Here is an 18,839-nt window from a genome sequence, read left to right as displayed (position 1 = left end):
AGTACTTCCGCGTCACGGATTTTTAAGTCCTTCAGAATAAAAGTCACGTCCTGTATACTTTGTAAATGAATAATTAGTGCAAAATGTGCAAGATTATCGATATATTTTATACTAGTTATCATACAAAGAATGATTTAAAGAATATCTATGAGATATATTTTTGTGTACTCATGTCATTTATCCTCCTGAGACCCAGCAATTCATTTTTGTCAGCTCTAGTGGACATCAGTTCTTGGTCTGTATCTCTGAGGCCATACAAGCCACTGTATTAAGTCCTGTTATCCCTTTAAGAGGACATTCTGGCGTTTTCAATAATATCACATGTGTGGGTGTGACCTTGACAAGAGCTTATCAATAAATGTCCTCTGTTGTGGACACCCTGATGTCACAACTATGTTTTTCACCTACTTTTCACCCATTGACTGTATTGTTAAATACAATAAAAGATAAATAACAATATTTTTTCAAAAATAAATCTTGGTAACCCTAAATGTTTTTTTATACCGGACATATATATTGCACCGTACAAAATTATCTGTACGTTGTGTCGTAATAAAAGGTGAGTCCATTCTACTCCGGAGCACTTCTTGTTTCCAAATCCTATTGGATTGAAGTTGATGGGCCACTCTATAAGGGCCGCCAAATGAGCAGCGACGCTCCTCTGGTTGTAAACTCTGTGGATCTGGAAACTAGAAGTACTCCTGAGTAGAATGGACCCGCTTTTACTGCGACACAATGTACAGATAATTCTGTACGGTGCAATATGTACACTGAACAAAAATATAAACACAACATGCAACAATGTCAATGCTTTTAGTGAGTTACAGTTCATATAAGGAAATCAGTCAATTGAAATAAATAAAATAGGCCCTAAACTATGGATTTCACATTACTGTAAATACAGATACACTATATATACAAAAGTATGTGGACAGCCCTTCAAATGAGTGGATTCTGCTATTTCAGCCAGACCCGTTGCTGACAGGTGTATAAAATCGAGCACACAGCCATGCAATCTCCATAGCCAAACATTGGCAGTAGAATGGCCTTACTGAAGTGCTCAGTGACTTTCAACGTGGCAGCGTCATAGGATGCCACCTTTCCAACAAGTCAGTTTGTCACATTTCTGCCCTGCTAGAGCACCCCGGTCAACTGTAAGTGCTGTTATTGTGAAGTGGAGACGTATAGGAGCAACAACGGCTCAGCCGCGAAGTGGTAGGCCACACAAGCTCACAGAACGGGGCCGCCGAGTGATGAAGTGCGTAGCATGTAAAAATCGTCTGTACTCGGTTGCAACACTCATTACCGAGTTACAAACTGCCTCTGGAAGCAACGTCAGCACAATAACTGTTCTTCGGGATCTTCATGAAATGGGTTTCCATGGCCGAGCAGCCACACACAAGCCTAAGATCAACATGCGCAATACCAAGCATCAGCTGGAGTGGAATAATGCTCGCCGCCATTGGACTCTGGAGCAGTGGAAACGCGTTCTCTGGAGTGATGAATCACGCTTCACCATCTGGCAGTCCGACGGACAAATCTAGGTTTGGCGGATGCCAGGAGAACCCTACTTGCCCGAATGCATAGTGCCAACTGTAAAGTTTGGTGGAGGAGGAATAATGGTCTGGGGCTGTTTTTCATGGTTCGAGCTAGGCCCCTTAGTTCCATTGAAGGGAAAGCTTAACGCTACAGTGTACAATGACATTCTAGAAGATTCTGTGCTTCCAACTTTTGGGCAACAGTTTGGGGAAGGCCCCCATGCACAAAGCGAGGTCCATACAGAAATGGTTTGTCGAGATCGCTGTGGAAGAACTTGACTGGCCTGCACAGAGCCCTGAACCTCAACCCCATCGAACACCTTTGAGATTAATTGGAGCCGACTGCGACCCAGGCCTAATCGGCCAACATCAGTGCACAACCTCACTAATGCTCTTGTGGCTGAATGGAAGCAAGTCCAACATCTAGTGGAAAGTCTTCAAAGAAGAGTGGAGGCTGTTATAGAAGCAAAGGGGGGAACAACTCCATATTAATGCCCATGATTTTGGAATGAGATGTTCGACGAGCAAGTGTCCACATACTTTTGGTCAAGCGGTGTATGCATCTGTTGGTCACAGCTATCTTTAAAAAAAGGTAGGGGCTTGGATCAGAAAAGTAGTCAGTATCTGGTGTGACCACCATTTGCCTCATGCAACACGACACATCTCCTTCGCATAGAGTTGATCAGGCTGTTGATTGTGGCCTGTGGAATGTTGTCTCACTCCTCTTCAATGGCTGTGCGAATTGTCTGGATATTGACGGGAACTGGCACAAGCTGTCATACACTTCGACTGGGACATTTTCAGCTTCCAAGAATTGTGTCCAGATCCTTGCGACATGGGGCTGTGCATTATCATGCTGAAACATGAGGTGATGGCGGCAGATGAATGGAAAGACAATGGGCCTCAGCACCTCGTCACGGTAACTCTGTGCCATCGATAAAATGCAATTGTGTTCATTGTCCATAGCTTATGCCTGCCCATACCATAACCCTACTGCCACCATGGAGCATTCTGTTCACAACGTTGACATCAGCAAACTGCTCGCCCACACGACGCCATACACGTGTCTGCCATATGCCCGGTACAGTTGAAACCGGGATTAATCCATGAAGAGCACACTTCTCCAGCATGCCAGTGGCCATCGAAGGTGAGCATTTGCCCACTGATGTCAGTTATGACGCCGAACTGCAGTCAGGTCAAGACCCTGGTGAGGATGACGAGCATGCAGATGAGTTTCCCTGAGACGGTTTCTGATAGTTTGTGCAGAAGCTCTTTGGTTGTGCAAATCCACAGTTTCATCAGCTGTCCGGGTGGCTGGTCTCAGACGATCCCACAGGTGAAGAAGCCGGATGTGGAGGTCCTGGGCTGGCGTGGTTACATGTGGTCTGTGGTTGTGAGGCCGGTTGGACGTATTGCCAAATTCTCTAAATTGACATTGGAGGTGGCTTATGGTAGATTCTCTGGCAACAGCTCTGGTGGACATTCCTGCAGTCAGCAATTGCACACTCCCTCAAAATTTGAGACATCTGTGGCATTGTGTTGTGTGACAAAACTGCACATTTTAGAGGGGCCTTTTATTGTCCCCAGCACAAGGTGCGCCTGTGTAATCACGCTGTTTAATCAGCTTCTTGATATGGCACACCAGTCAGGTGGATGGATAATCTTGGCAAAGGGGAAATGCTCACTAACAGGGTTGTAAACAAATGTGTGCACAACATTTGAGAGAAATAAGCTTTTGTGCGTATGGAACATTTCTGGGATCTTTTTTTTCAACTCATGAAACATGGGACCAACACTTTACATGTTGCGTTTATATTTTGGTTCAGTGTATGTCCAATATGAAAAACTGATTGGATTTCAGCTGTTAGGCTATTATTTAAGGGCTGCAAAATGAGCAGTGGCGCTCCTTGGGATGTACACTCTGTGGATTTGAAACTAGAGGTGTTCCTGAGTAGAATGGACACCCCTTTACTGTAAAACAATGTACAGGAAATTGTGTACTACAGTGCATTATGTCCAATATGAAAAGCGTACTGAATGGGCAATATGAATGGGCTAATTAACAATGCGATTTAAAAGTGTTTTGACTTTTATAATAATAACATTATTAATATTGTTATTACTATTATTATTAATATTAATTATGTTTTGTTATTTGTATTACTGTTGTTACCATGATAACTATCTAGTAATCATTCTTTTTAATGCTGTTAACAATAATGTCAATGATATAATATTATCTGTGCTAAAGGTGAGTAACTGTTTTCCTTTTTAAATATTGTTAAACAAAATTCTAAGTCTGCTAACATTTCCCCACAAAATGTTTTACGAATTTCGACCATTTGTAATATTTTTCACCATAGTTATTGTGGAACTTTTATTTTGAAGGAAAATTGCGAGGTCATGGCCTTATTCTTGCTTGGTCTTGCATTGGTACACTCATAGACCCTCCCCCTTCGTTGAGGAAGTGATGCAATTTAAAAGAACAGTCAATCAATCACATTTTTATTTTTTTAAGCAAGTCAAAGATGATCTATTATACTGACAAGATAGTCAAGTGACCGCTCTAACAATGGAAATACATGTCCTCAAAGATGGAAGGAGGCGATATCAAGTGGGACCATTCTAGCCAATGAGGAGGCGAATACAATTTTATTTTATTTGCCTCCTCAATTGCATCACTTCCTCAACGAAGGGGGAGGGTATTTGAGTGTACCAATGCAAGACCAAGCAAGAATAAGGCCATGACCTCGCAATTTTCCTTCAAAATAAAAGTCCCACAATAACTATGGTGAAAAATATTACAAGTCACATGCGCCGAATACAACTGGTGTAGACTTTACAGTGAAATGCTTGCTTACGAGGCCTTCCCAACAATGCAGAGTAAAAAAATTAAATAGTAAAACAAGCAGATTTGCGTGTAGCCTCTTTTTAGAATCTGAGAGTGAAATAATAATACTCACTCCTCTCTAACATTGAGCCTCAGGATTCCTGAACAGTCCTATTACAAGTCAGAATGTTGAACAAACCTCATTTCAACTTACTTTACCTGTTGTCCGCCGATTTTGTCCCTATGTCATTTTGTAATACAAAATACAGTGGGGAAAAAAAGTATTTAGTCAGCCAGCAAAGTTCTCCCACTTAAAAAGATGAGAGAGGCCTGTAATTTTCATCATAGGTACACGTCAACTATGACAGACAAAATGAGAAAAAGAAATCCAGAAAATCACATTGTAGGATTTTTTATGAATTTATTTGCAAATTATGGTGGAAAATAAGTATTTGGTCACCTACAAACAAGCAAGATTTCTGGCTCTCACAGACCTGTAACTTCTTCTTTAAGAGGCTCCTCTGTCCTCCACTCGTTACCTGTATTAATGGCACCTGTTTGAACTTGTTATCAGTATAAAAGACACCTGTCCACAACCTCAAACAGTCACACTCCAAACTCCACTATGGCCAAGACCAAAGAGCTGTCAAAGGACACCAGAAACAAAATTGTAGACCTGCACCAGGCTGGGAAGACTGCATCTGCAATAGGTAAGCAGCTTGGTTTGAAGAAATCAACTGTGGGAGCAATTATTAGGAAATGGAAGACATACAAGACCACTGATAATCTCCCTCGATCTGGGGCTCCACGCAAGATCTCACCCCGTGGGGTCAAAATGATCACAAGAACGGTGAGCAAAAATCCCAGAACCACACGGGGGGACCTAGTGAATGACCTGCAGAGAGCTGGGACCAAAGTAACAAAGCCTACCATCAGTAACACACTACGCCGCCAGGGACTCAAATCCTGCAGTGCCAGACGTGTCCCCCTGCTTAAGCCAGTACATGTCCAGGCCCGTCTGAAGTTTGCTAGAGTGCATTTGGATGATCCAGAAGAGGATTGGGAGAATGTCATATGGTCAGATGAAACCAAAATATAACTTTTTGGTAAAAACTCAACTCGTCGTGTTTGGAGGACAAAGAATGCTGAGTTGCATCCAAAGAACACCATACCTACTGTGAAGCATGGGGCTGGAAACATCATGCTTTGGGGCTGTTTTTCTGCAAAGGGACCAGGACGACTTATCCGTGTAAAGGAAAGAATGAATGGGGCCATGTATCGTGAGATTTTGAGTGAAAACCTCCTTCCATCAGCAAGGGCATTGAAGATGAAACGTGGCTGGGTCTTTCAGCATGACAATGATCCCAAACACACCGCCCGGGCAACGAAGGAGTGGCTTCGTAAGAAGCATTTCAAGGTCCTGGAGTGGCCTAGCCAGTCTCCAGATCTCAACCCCATAGAAAATCTTTGGAGGGAGTTGAAAGTCCGGTTTGCCCAGCGACAGCCCCAAAACATCACTGCTCTAGAGGAGATCTGCATGGAGGAATGGGCCAAAATACCAGCAACAGTGTGTGAAAACCTTGTGAAGACTTACAGAAAACGTTTGACCTGTGTCATTGCCAACAAAGGGTATATAACAAAGTATTGAGAAACTTTTGTTATTGACCAAATACTTATTTTCCACCATAATTTGCAAATAAATTCATTAAAAATCCTACAATGTGATTTTCTGGAATTTTTTTTCTCATTTTGTCTGTCATAGTTGACGTGTACCTATGATGAAAATTACAGGCCTCTCTCATCTTTTTAAGTGGGAGAACTTGCACAATTGGTGGCTGACTAAATACTTTTTTCCCCCACTGTATACACAGGGAAGTGTTATCAACCTGACCTTCAGTACGCTGGTCTGTATATCGTTTGTATTTCCAGTTTTTATTTTCAATGCTGATGCAATTCACACGTGACAAACACTTGCACAATTTGGCCGAGCCTAACTGAGTTTGGTAGACTACATTTGGTTACATTCGGTCACAGTTGGCATATTGTGCATAACGTGCAATGCGTCAACAGATTGAAAATACAACCTACAACCCACAAAAAGTTGGGTAAACAACACTTTCCTATGAATACCCTTTCTCCACCTCCTACAGTCAAAAGGACCAACAGCATGTACAACCGGTAAAGTAAGTGTAAATATAATTTTATTCAACATTCTGCTTTGTAGAGACTATTGTGTATTTTTTACAGCGAATTCTTTCAGACTGATAAGCATCTATTCTACAACGCCCGGTAATCTGCCCCCTTTATTCTCTGTACCCAACGCACTAGAAGACCAGTTCTTAAAGCCTTTAGCCGTATCCTTATTCTTGTCCTCCTCTGTTCCTCTGGTGATGTAGAGGCTAACCCAGGCCCTGCAGCCCCCAGTATCACTCCTACTCCCCAGGAGCTATCATTTGTTGACTTCTGTAACCGTAAAAGCCTTGGTTTTCTGCATGTTAACATCAGAAGCCTCCTTCCTAAATTTGAGTTAATCACTGTGTTAGCACACTTCGCCAAGCCTGATGTTCTAGCAGTGTCTGAATCCTGGCTTAGGAAGGCCACCAAAAATTCTGAAATTTCCACCCCCAACTCAACATTTTCCATCTAGATAGAACTGCCAAAGGGGGTGGAGTTGCAATCTACTGTAGAGATAGCCTGCAGAGCTTTATCATACTATCCAGGTCTGTGCCCAAACAGTTTGAGCTTCTACTTCTAAAAATCCACCTTTCCAGAAATAAGTCTCTCACAGTTGCCGCTTGCTACAGACGCCCCTCAGCCCCCAGCTGTGCCCTGGACACCATATGTGAATTGATAGCCCCCCATTTATCCTCAGAGTTCGTATTGCTTGGTGACCTAAATTGGGATATGCTTAACACCCCGGCCATCCTACAATCCAAACTAGATGCCCTCAATCTCACACAAATTATCAACGAACCTACCAGGTACAACCCTAAATCCGTAAACATGGGTACCCTCATAGATATCAACCTGACTAACTTACCCTCTAAATACACCTCCGCTGTCTTCAACCAGGATCTCAGCGATCACTGCCTTATTGCCTGTGTCTGTAACGGTCCGCGGTCAAACGACCACCCCTCATCACTGTCAAACTCTCCCTACAACACTTTAGCGAGCAGGCCTTCCTAATTGACCTGGCCCAGGTATCCTGGATGGATATCGATCTCATTCCGTCAGTAGAGGATGCCTGGTCGTTCTTTAAAAGTAATTTCCTCTCAATCTTAAATAAACATGCCCCATTAAAAAAATACAGAACTAAGAACAGATATAGCCCCTGGTTCTCCTCAGACTTGACTGCCCTTGACCAGCACAAAAACATCCTGTGGCGTACTGCATTAGCATCAAATAGCCCCCGTGATATGCAACTTTTCAGGGAAGTTAGGAACCAATATACACAAGCAGTTAGGAAAGCAAAAGCTAGCTTTTTCAAACAGAAATTTGCATCCTGTAGCACTAACTCCAAAAAGTTTTGGGACACTGTAAAGTCCATGGAGAATAAGAGCACCTCCTCCCAGCTGCCCACTGCACTGAGGCTAGGAAACACTATCACCACCGATAAATCTACAATAATCAAGAATTTCAACAAGCATTTTGATACGGCTGGCCATGCTTTCCACCTGGATACCACTACCCTGGCCATCAGCTCCGCACCCTCCGCTGCAACTTGCCCATGCACCCCCCCCGCTTCTCCTTCACACAAATTCAGACAGCTGATGTTCTGAAAGAGCTGCAAAATCTGGACCCCTACAAATCATCTGGGCTAGACAATCTGGACCCTTTCTTTCTAAAACTAGCCGCCGAAATTGTCGCAACCCCTATTACTAGCCTGTTCAACCTCTCTTTCGTAACGTCTGAGATCCCCAGAGATTGGAAAGCTGTCTTCAAAGGGGGTGACACTCTAGATCCAAACTGTTACAGACCTATATCCATCCTGCCCTGCCTTTCGAAAGTTTTTGAAAGCCAAGTTAACAAACAGATCACGACCATTTCGAATCCCACCGTACCTTCTCCGCTATGCAATCCAGTTTCCGAGCTGGTCACGGGTGCACCTCAGCCATGGTCAAGGTCCTAAACGATATTATAACCGCGATCGATAATAGACAGTACTGTGCAGCCGTCTTCATCGACCTGGCCAAGGCTTTCGACTCTGTCAACCACCGCATTCTTATTGGCAGACTAAATAGCCTTGGTTTCTCAAATGACTGCCTCGCCTGGTTCACCAACTACTTCTCAGATAGAGTTCAATGTGTCAAATCGGAGGGCCTGTTGTCTGGACCTATGGCAGTCTCTATGGGGGTGCCACAGGGTTCAATTCTTGGGCCGACTCTTTTCTCTGTGTATATCAATGATGTCGCTCTTGCTGCTGGTGACTCTCAGATCCACCTCTACGCAGACGACACCATTTTGTATACATCTGGCCCTTCATTGGACACTGTGTTAACAAACCTCCAAACGAGCTTCAATGCCATACAACACTCCTTCAGTAGCCTCCAACTGCTCTTAAACACTAGTAAAACTAAATGCATGCTCTTCAATCGAACGCTGCTGGCACCCGCCCACCCGACTAGAATCACTACTCTCGACGGGTCTGACCTAGAGTATGTGGACAACTACAAATACCTAGGTGTCTGGTTGGACTGTAAACTCTCCTTCCAGACTCACATTAAGCATCTCCAATCCAAAGTTAAATCAAGAATCGGCTTCCTATTTCACAACAAAGCCTCCTTCACTCATGCTGCCAAACATGCCCTTGTAAAAAACGGACTATCCTACCGATCCTTGACTTCGGCGATGTCATTTACAAAATAGCCTCCAACACTCTACTCAGCAAATTGGATGTAGTCTATCACAGTGCCATCCGTTTCGTCACCAAAGCCCCATATACTACCCACCACTGTGACCTGTACGCTCTTGTTGGCTGGTCCTCACTACATATTCGTCGCCAAACCCACTGGCTCCAGGCCATCTATAAATCACTGCTAGGCAAATCCCCGCCTTATCTTAGCTCATTGGTCACCATAGCAACACCCACCCGTAGTATGTGCTCCAGCAGGTATATCTCACAGGTCATCCCCAAAGCCAACACCTCCTTTGGCCGCCATTCCTTCCAGTTCTCTGCTGCAAATGACTGGAACGAATTGCCAAAATCTCTGAAGCTGGAGACTCTAATCTCCCTCACTAACTTTAAGCATCAGTTGTCAGAGCACCTTATCGATCACTGCACCTGTACACAGCCTATCTGAAATTAGCCCACCCAACTACCTCATCACCATATTGTTATTTACTTTGCACATTTGCACCCCAGTACCTCTATTTGAACATCATCTCTTGCACATCTATCATTCCAGTGTTAATACTAATTGTAATTATTTTGCACTATGGCCTATTTATTGCCTTACCTCCATAACTTGCCACATTTGCACACAGTGTATATACACTGCTCAAAAAAATAAAGGGAACACTTAAACAACCCAATGTAACTCCAAGTCAATCACACTTCTGTGAAATCAAACTGTCCACTTAGGAAGTAACACTAATTGACAATACATTTCACATGCTGTTGTGCAAATGGAATAGACAACAGGTGGAAATTATAGGCAATTAGCAAGACACCCCCAATAAAGGACTGGTTTTGCAGGTGGTGACCACAGAACACTTCTCAGTTCCTATGCTTCCTGGCTGATGTTTTGGTCACTTTTGAATGCTGGCGGTGCTTTCACTCTAGTGGTAGCATGAGACGGAGTCTACAACCCACACAAGTGGCTCAGGATGGCACATCAATGCGAGCTGTGGCAAGAAGGTTTGCTGTGTCTGTCAGCGTAGTGTCCAGAGCATGGAGGCGCTACCAGGAGACAGGCCAGTACATCAGGAGACGTGGAGGAGGCCGTAGGAGGGCATCAACCCAGCAGCAGGACTGCTACCTCCGCCTTTGTGCAAGGAGGAGCAGGAGGAGCATTGCCAGAGCCCTGCAAAATGACCTCCAGCAGGTCACAAATGTGCATGTGTCTGCTCAAATGGTCAGAATCAGACTCCATGAGGGTGGTATGAGGGCCCGACGTCCACAGGTGGGGGTTGTGCTTACAGCCCAACACCGTGCAGGACGTTTGGCATTTGCCAGAGAACACCAAGATTGGCAAATTCGCCACTGGCGCCCTGTGCTCTTCTCAGATGAAAGCAGGTTCACACTGAGCACGTGACAGACGTGACAGAGTCTGGAGACGCCGTGGAGAACGTTCTGCTGCCTGCAACATCCTCCAGCATGACCGGTTTGGCGGTGGGTCAGTCATGGTGTGGGGTGGCATTTCTTTGGGGGGCCGCACAGCCCTCCATGTGCTCGCCAGAGGTAGCCTGACTGCCATTAGGTACCGAGATGAGATCTTCAGACCCCTTGTGAGACCATATGCTGGTGCGGTTGGCCCTGGGTTCCTCCTAATGCAAGACAATGCTAGACCTCATGTGGCTGGAGTGTGTCAGCAGTTCCTGCAAGAGGAAGGCATTGATGCTATGGACTGGCCCGCCCGTTCCCCAGACCTGAATCCAATTGAGCACATCTGGGACATCATGTCTCACTCCATCCACCAACGCCACATTGCACCACAGACTGTCCAGGAGTTGGCGGATGCTTTAGTCCAGGTCTGGGAGGAGATCCCTCAGGAGACCATCCGCCACCTCACCAGGAGCATGCCCAGGCGTTGTAGGGAGGTCATACAGGCACGTGGAGGCCACACACACTACTGAGCCTCATTTTGACTTGTTTTAAGGACATTACATCAAAGTTGGATCAGCCTGTAGTGTGGTTTTCCACTTTAATTTTGAGGGTGACTCCAAATCCAGACCTCCATGGGTTGATAAATTTGATTTCCATTGATAATTTTTGTGTGATTTTGTTGTCAGCACATTCAACTATGTAAAGAAAAAAGTATTTAATAAGATTATTTCATTCATTCAGATCTAGGATGTGTTATTTTAGTGTTCCCTTTATTTTTTGAGCAGTGTATATTTTCTGTTGTATTTTTGACTTTATGTTTTGTTTTACCCCTTATGTAACTCTGTGTTGTTGTTTTTATCGCACTGCTTTGCTTTATCTTGGCCAGGTCGCAGTTGTAAATGAGAACTTGTTCTCAACTGGCTTACCTGGTTAAATAAAGGTGAAATAAAATAAAAAAATAAAAATAAATGGAGTAACCATGGTAATAATCTGATGTTTACTTTTAGAAATACTTGCAAATGTATAAATAATTAAAAACAGATATACATTATTTACACAAGTATTCAGACCCTTCGCTATGAGACTCGAAATTGAGCTCAGGTGCATCCTGTTTCCATTGATCATCCTTGAGATGTTTCTACAGCTTGATTGGAGTCCACCTGTGGTAAATTCAATTGATTGGCCATGATTTGGAAAGGCACACACCTGTCTATATAAGGTCCCACAGATATATACAGTGGGGAGAACAAATATTTGATACACTGCCGATTTTGCAGGTTTTTCTACTTACAAAGCATGTAGAGGTCTGTAATTTTTATCATAGGTACACTTCAACTGTGAGAGACGGAATCTAAAACAAAAATCCAGAAAATCACGTTGTATGATTTTTAAGTAATTAATTTGCATTTCATTGCATGACAAACAGTGGGGAAAAAAAGTATTTAGTCAGCCACCAATTGTGCAAGTTCTCCCACTTAAAAAGATGAGAGAGGCCTGTAATTTTCATCATAGGTACACGTCAACTATGACAGACAAAATGAGGAAAAGAAATCCAGAAAATCACATTGTAGGATTTTTAATTAATTTATTTGCAAATTATGGTGGAAAATAAGTATTTGGTCAATAACAGAAGTTTCTCAATATTTTGTTATATACCCTTTGTTGGCAATGACACAGGTCAAACGTTTTCTGTAAGTCTTCACAAGGTTTTCACACACTGTTGCTGGTATTTTGGCCCATTCCTCCATGCAGATCTCCTCTAGAGCAGTGATGTTTTGGGGCTGTCGCTGGGCAACACAGACTTTCAACTCCCTCCAAAGATTTTCTATGGGGTTGAGATCTGGAGACTAGCTAGGCCACTCCAGGACCTTGAAATGCTTCTTACAAAGCCACTCCTTCGTTGCCCGGGCGGTGTGTTTGGGATCATTGTCATGCTGAAAGACCCAGCCACGTTTCATCTTCAATGCCCTTGCTGATGGAAGGAGGTTTTCACTCAAAATCTCACGATACATGGCCCCATTCATTCTTTCCTTTACACGGATCAGTCATCCTGGTCCCTTTGCAGAAAAACAGCCCCAAAGCATGATGTTTCCACCCCCATGCTTCACAGTAGGTATGGTGTTCTTTGGATGCAACTCAGCATTCTTTGTCCTCCAAACACGACGGGTTGAGTTTTTACCAAAAAGTTCTATTTTGGTTTCATCTGACCATATGACATTCTCCCAATCCTCTTCTGGATCATCTAAATGCACTCTAGCAAACTTCAGACGGGCCTGGACATGTACTGGCTTAAGCAGGGGGACACGTCTGGCACTGCAGGATTTGAGTCCCTGGCGGCATAGTGTGTTACTGATGGTAAGCTTTGTTACTTTGGTCCCAGCTCTCTGCAGGTCATTCACTAGGTCCCCCCGTGTGGTTCTGGGATTTTTGCTCACCGTTCTTGTGATCATTTTGACCCCACGGGGTGAGATCTTGCGTGGAGCCCCAGATCGAGGGAGATTATCAGTGGTCTTGTATGTCTTCCATTTCCTAATAATTTCTCCCACAGTTGATATCTTCATACCAAGCTGCTTACCTATTGCAGATTCAGTCTTCCCAGCCTGGTGCAGGTCTACAATTTTGTTTCTGGTGTCCTTTGACAGCTCTTTGGTCTTGGCCATAGTGGAGTTTGGAGTGTGACTGTTTGAGGTTGTGGACAGGTGTCTTTTATACTGATAACAAGTTCAAACAGGTGCCATTAATACAGGTAACGAGTGGAGGACAGAGGAGCCTCTTAAAGAAGAAGTTACAGGTCTGTGAGAGCCAGAAATCTTGCTTGTTTGTAGGTGACCAAATACTTATTTTCCACCATAATTTTCAAATAAATTCATTAAAAATCCTACAATGTGATTTTCTGGAGAAAAAAATTCTCAATTTGTCTGTCATAGTTGACGTGTACCTATGATGAAAATTACAGGCCTCTCTCATCTTTTTAAGTGGGAGAACTTGCACAATTGGTGGCTGACTAAATACTTTTTTTCCCCACTGTAGGCACAGGGGGAAAATCTACCCTGGCAACACAATGTTATGAGTAGCTCACCGAGCTACATACTCTCACAATTAACAATCACCCACAAGGACAAGGGGGCAGAGGGAACACTTATACACAGACTAATTAGGGGATAGGAACCAGGTGTGTGTGATTGACAAGACGAGACAATTGTGATGATGATTGAGGCGGCAGTGGTTAGTAAGCCGGTGACGACGAACGCCGAAGCCTGCCCGAACAAGGAGGGGAGGCAGCCTCGGCCGAAGTCATGACAACTATAGGGAGTGATAAAATATCTCAGTTTCAAGGTAAGAAGCCTTCATGTGGTATCAGTCAGTCACATACAGAAACCAACCATAATTATAACTTTTTTGTGTAGCAGTATAAAAGGACTGACTGGGAACCTCCGCTATTGAGTTTGTGAACCTCTCCACTCGTTAATAAAGATTGCTTCATTTACTTTGAGTTTGAGTCCTTAGTGGTGAATTTCCACAACAGTATATGTAATAACTTAACCCAAAATAAAAATACAACTTAGATCATTGTCTTGCGGGTAGAAGTTTGATGTGTGGTCACGTAAGAATTAAAGGAATTTCCATATTGGCTGCATAGCAGAAACAACACATTTGTGGTTTCCTCCTTTTCAGAGCTTCCTATCAGAGATTGAAAGAGTTAGATTCTGCAGCAATCTCTCCAACACACAAATGAGCTTTGAGATGAACTACTCTGTGATTATACTGATTATCACTGGAGCCGTTTGCACCGCTGCTGAAAGTAAGAGTTTGATTTATGTTTGATACTGTACTAGTGTAAATGCATTTGTTCGTGTTTGATATAGATATTATCATCCTGGAAAAATGATATAAACCTCAGTTGATTAATTTGAAGTAATGTGTTTTCCCCCCATTTCAGTTCATCATGAAATTCACTTTATCTACGGATGCTTTGAGTCAAGTGATCCTGCGGTGGGAGTTGAGATTGATGGAGATGAAATCTTCTATGGTGACTTCAATAAAAACAGTAATACATGTCTAACAGTAGATGTAGTGTTTACATTACCTAAATCCATATATATTACACCAGAGGATAAAGAAAGGGCTTGTGAATACGTTACCATTAGCAGACCGTGGTGCAAAGACGGCATCGCATGGGGCAAACAGTCCGAACCGAAAATACCAAAAATCAAAGGTAAGTGAAGATTATTGATGGGAATGTCCCACATAAACTGATAAATAATCAGTGATTCAATATGATTTGTGCTTCTCCAAAATCAACCTTTGTCAGAGTAGTCTAAGTCGAGCGGAGTTAACGTCATATACTATGCATGCCAGTCTCTCTTGGCAAAGAGTTGAGGAGAGACTGACTGCATCACTTTTTCTTTTTATAAGAAACATGAATGAGTTAAAAATCCCAAATTGTTTGCACAGTCAACTTACACACAGCTCTGACACACACACTTATCCCACCACACATGCCACCAGAGGTCTTTTCACAGTCCCTAAATCCAGAACAAATTCAAGAAAGCGAACAGTGTTATATAGAGCCATTTTGCATGGAACTCTGTTCCATCTCATATTGATGAAATGAACAGCAAACCTGGTTTAAAAAAACAGAGAAAGCAACACCTCACGGCACAACGCCTCTCCCCTATTTGACCTAGATAGTTTGTGTGTACACAGTATGTATTGATATGTAGGCTACGTGTGCCTTTTTAAATTGATGTAGTTCTGTCCTTGATCTGTTTTTGTCTATTAATGTTCTTTATTATATAATGTTTCATGTTTTGTGTGGACCCCAGGAAGTAGCTGCTGCTTTCGCAACAGCTAATGGGGATCCTAATAAAATACAAAATATGCTATTTTTTGAGTAGGTCTATGTACAGTATCTGCCTTAATCCCAAATGAATGGGACATTTATAGGTAATGACATTTGAAAAATCTGAAAAACGTATATTTTTGAGTGAATACTTTACAGTTTCAGACTGTTGTTGCCCTCTAGATGCCCCTGAGAGCATCATCTACCCCAGGGATGAGGTGGAACTGGGGGTGGAGAACACCCTCATCTGCTTTGTGAATGGTTTCTTTCCCCCTCCTGTCAAAGTCAACTGGACTAAGAATGGAATGGAGGTGACTGAGGGATTGTCTCTCAGTCGTTATTATCCTAATAAAGATGGAACATTCCACCAGTTCTCCAGCCTGAGTTTCACCCCACAAAAGGAGGACGTCTACGTCTGTGCTGTGGCGCACACGGCCCTGAAGGACCCCAAAACCAGGGGTGAGAGAGGACATTCTTTTTTTGTATATGGTTCTATACTGAACAAAAATATAAATGTAACATGCAACAATTTCAACGAGTTACAGTTCATATAAGGAAATTAGTCAATTGAAATAAATTCATTAGGCCCTAATCTATGGATTTCACATGACTGGGCAGGGGCGCAGCCATGGGTGGGCTTGGGAGGGCATAGGCCTACCCACTGGGGAGCCAGGCCCAGCCAATCAGAATTAGTTTTCTTTCCCACAAAAGGGCTTTATTAGAGACAGAACTACTCCTCAGTTTCATCAGCTGTCCGGGTGGCTGGTCTTAGACGATCCCGCAGGGGAAGAAGCCGGATGTGGAAGTCCTGGGCTGGCATGGTTACATGTGGTCTATTTCTGTTCAGTATATTTACTTTAATATTAAACCTTAAGAAGGAGCTCAAACATTAAAAACTCTGAAATTGAGACCTGAAACAAACCATTCCAAGGCAGTGTGTGATGAGTGAATGTGTATTGTGCTGATTCTGGTGACATCTCTTGTCTTCCAGAGTATAAGGTCAGTGGGTCCAGTGCTGGTCCTGGTCCTGCTGTATTCTGTGGAGTGGGCCTCACTCTTGGGCTGCTGGGGGTGGCTACTGGAATATTCCTCTACAAAGGAAAAGAGAGCCACTGAGTCTCAGGAATAAAGATGGGAAGTGAGGCACTGGACTAGAGAGATCTAGCCATTACGATTTAAGCCATTAAGTGTCATTATCATCACATTACATTCTGTGCATATTGATAATATTGATAATATTGATGATATTGATGATATTGATAAGCCATTACTCACTGTTTGATTTCTGTCTATTTGAAAAAGTGTAGAAGGTGAGTTGTATTTTGTAAATCAAGTATTCTTTTTACAATAACAAATAAATACATTAGGAGATACATGTTCTGACCTACAATAAACATTGGACCACTGCTATGTTTTTTTCTGGAATTAATTGTATTACATGTCTGGCTTTTTGTGTGAGTGAGGTTTGAAAGTACTGCACTTTCAATAGTGCATTACATTTGCACAGCAGTGTGTCCTGGATGAGGGTGTTAATGACAAAACTGCAGTCCCACTGTGTGTGCTGGGCCATCCAGTATTTTGCTGTGGAGTGTTTGTTTGTTCTCTTTTCCCATTTCTATGATTTTTTTTCTGTCTCAATTCGAACCAAAGTCATTGATGGCGACTGTTGCAAGTGCTGTCCTCCATGTATCAATATAATAATATTCGGCCTAGATTACATTGTAATTTATTTGTTAGGATTAGATTTGGCCTCATGGAGACTTTCTGGATTTCAATGGGCCCATTGGTGGCTTCCTTTCTGAGAAATCTATCTTGTGAACAAACAGGATTCTCTTTTTGTGGTGTACAGTGAGTTAAAAGTATGTTCCTGAATTAAGTTTTGTACAGTAGGGGATTTTTAGCGACATTTGAGGACATAAGGCTTCCCGAAATCTCATGATACTATCTCCTCCACCTGCACATGACTGGTGCTTCCCCTTGCAGATGCACTGTCCTCCAAAGCTCAGAGAAGTGGAACTAACTCTGAGAAGTAAACATGTTTATGTTGATTCTCTCCCCATCCACAGATTTACTCTCCCCATCCGTTTGAAACAGGACTAAGTAATACCTTACTTTATATTGTTCTTATCACCATTTAATCACAGGAACATTGCACTCCAATGTTTTCAGACATCCACAATCAACAGTCATGAGTGCATACATTTGGGTAAAAAGGTGCTAAAAAAGCTTGTCCTATGCCAGAAATCCAAAATGAATGGAAAAGATAAGCGCTGCATGTCTAGAGATTGCATTGCCAATTTTTTCCTTACTTTTGGATTTTGGCAGAGGACAAGTTTTGATTTTGGAGTGTGATGTCCCTTTAAGCACATATTTACACTGTTCTTACAACAGAAGCCTAACCCTCATTTTGTCCGCTATCTCTGAATCGAAAATACAGTATGTACTAGCAGTGGCCATGGGGATTCACCTAAAAGGAAGGTTTTAGGAAGTGAAAGAGTATGGTTCTTGAAATGAATGCAGTAAAGAGGTCTATATAGGTCCGCTAATGCAGAACTAGTAAAGGCCCAGTGCACTACTTTTGTTATCCAAAGCAACTTACGTACAGTAGTGAGTGCCAACATTTGCATACTTTTTCGTACTGCTCCCCCATGGGAATCAAACCCCTACCTCTGCGGAAGCACACATTTAAAAAAAAATATATATATTAAAAATAAATACAAATACAAATACGATTTTGCAGATTTTCCTACTTACAAAGCATGTAGAGGTCTGTAATTTTTATCATAGGTACACTTCAACTGTGAGAGACGGAATCTAAAACAAAAATCCTGAAAATCACATTGAATGATTTTTAAGTAATTATTTTGCATTTTATTGCATGACATAAGTATTTGATCAATTACCAACCAGTACGAATTCCGGCTCTCACAGACCTGTTAGTTTTTCTTTAAGAAGCCCTCCTGTTCTCCACTCATTACTTGTATTAACTGCACCTGTTTGAACTCGTTACCTGTATAAAAGACACCTGTCCACACACTCAATCAAACAGACTCCAACCTCTCCACAATGGCCAAGACCAGAGAGCTGTGTAAGGACATCAGGGATAAAATTGTAGACCTGCAAAAGGCTGGGATGGGCTACAGGACAATAGGCAAGCAGCTTGGTGAGAAGGCAACAACTGTTGGCGCAATTATTAGAAAATGGAAGAAGTTCAAGATGAAGGTCAATCACCCTCGGTCTGGGGCTCCATGCAAGATCTCATCTCGTGGGGCATCAATGATCATGAGGAAGGTGAGGGATCAGCCCAGAACTACACGGCAGGACCTGGTCAATGACCTGAAGAGAGCTGGGACCACAGTCTCA

The 18,839-nt window shown here is 42.8% G+C and overlaps 1 protein-coding gene across 1 annotated transcript; it reads left to right on the top strand.

Moving 5' to 3' along the window:
• Positions 1-13,861: 13,861 nt before the first annotated feature.
• LOC311135887 (H-2 class II histocompatibility antigen, A-Q alpha chain-like) lies at positions 13,862-16,882 on the top strand. The gene is made up of 5 exons (XM_084169910.1): positions 13,862-13,969; positions 14,309-14,435; positions 14,574-14,849; positions 15,660-15,935; positions 16,468-16,882. The coding sequence occupies exons 2-5, from the start codon at positions 14,366-14,368 to the stop codon at positions 16,590-16,592; spliced, it is 747 nt and encodes a 248-aa protein (XP_084026036.1). The 5' UTR covers positions 13,862-13,969; positions 14,309-14,365; the 3' UTR covers positions 16,593-16,882.
• The last annotated feature ends 1,957 nt before the right edge of the window (positions 16,883-18,839 follow it).

This window comes from Coregonus lavaretus, assembly GCF_964263955.1.
Source record: "Coregonus lavaretus genome assembly, chromosome: 10".
NCBI lineage: Eukaryota > Metazoa > Chordata > Actinopteri > Salmoniformes > Salmonidae > Coregonus > Coregonus lavaretus.
Note: the sequence above shows the minus strand (reverse complement) of the source record. Positions and strands in the feature narration are given on the sequence as shown.

What these genes read in the sequence shown, in the direction of transcription:
- LOC311135887 (XM_084169910.1), top strand. Translation starts at nt 14,366, where the DNA reads ATGAGCTTTGAGATGAACTACTCTGTGATTATACTGATTATCACTGGA. An exon ending in CGTTTGCACCGCTGCTGAAA is followed by an intron (nt 14,436 to 14,573) that starts GTAAGAGTTTGA and finishes CCCCCATTTCAG; the next exon opens with TTCATCATGAAATTCACTTT. An exon ending in GAAAATACCAAAAATCAAAG is followed by an intron (nt 14,850 to 15,659) that starts GTAAGTGAAGAT and finishes GTTGCCCTCTAG; the next exon opens with ATGCCCCTGAGAGCATCATC.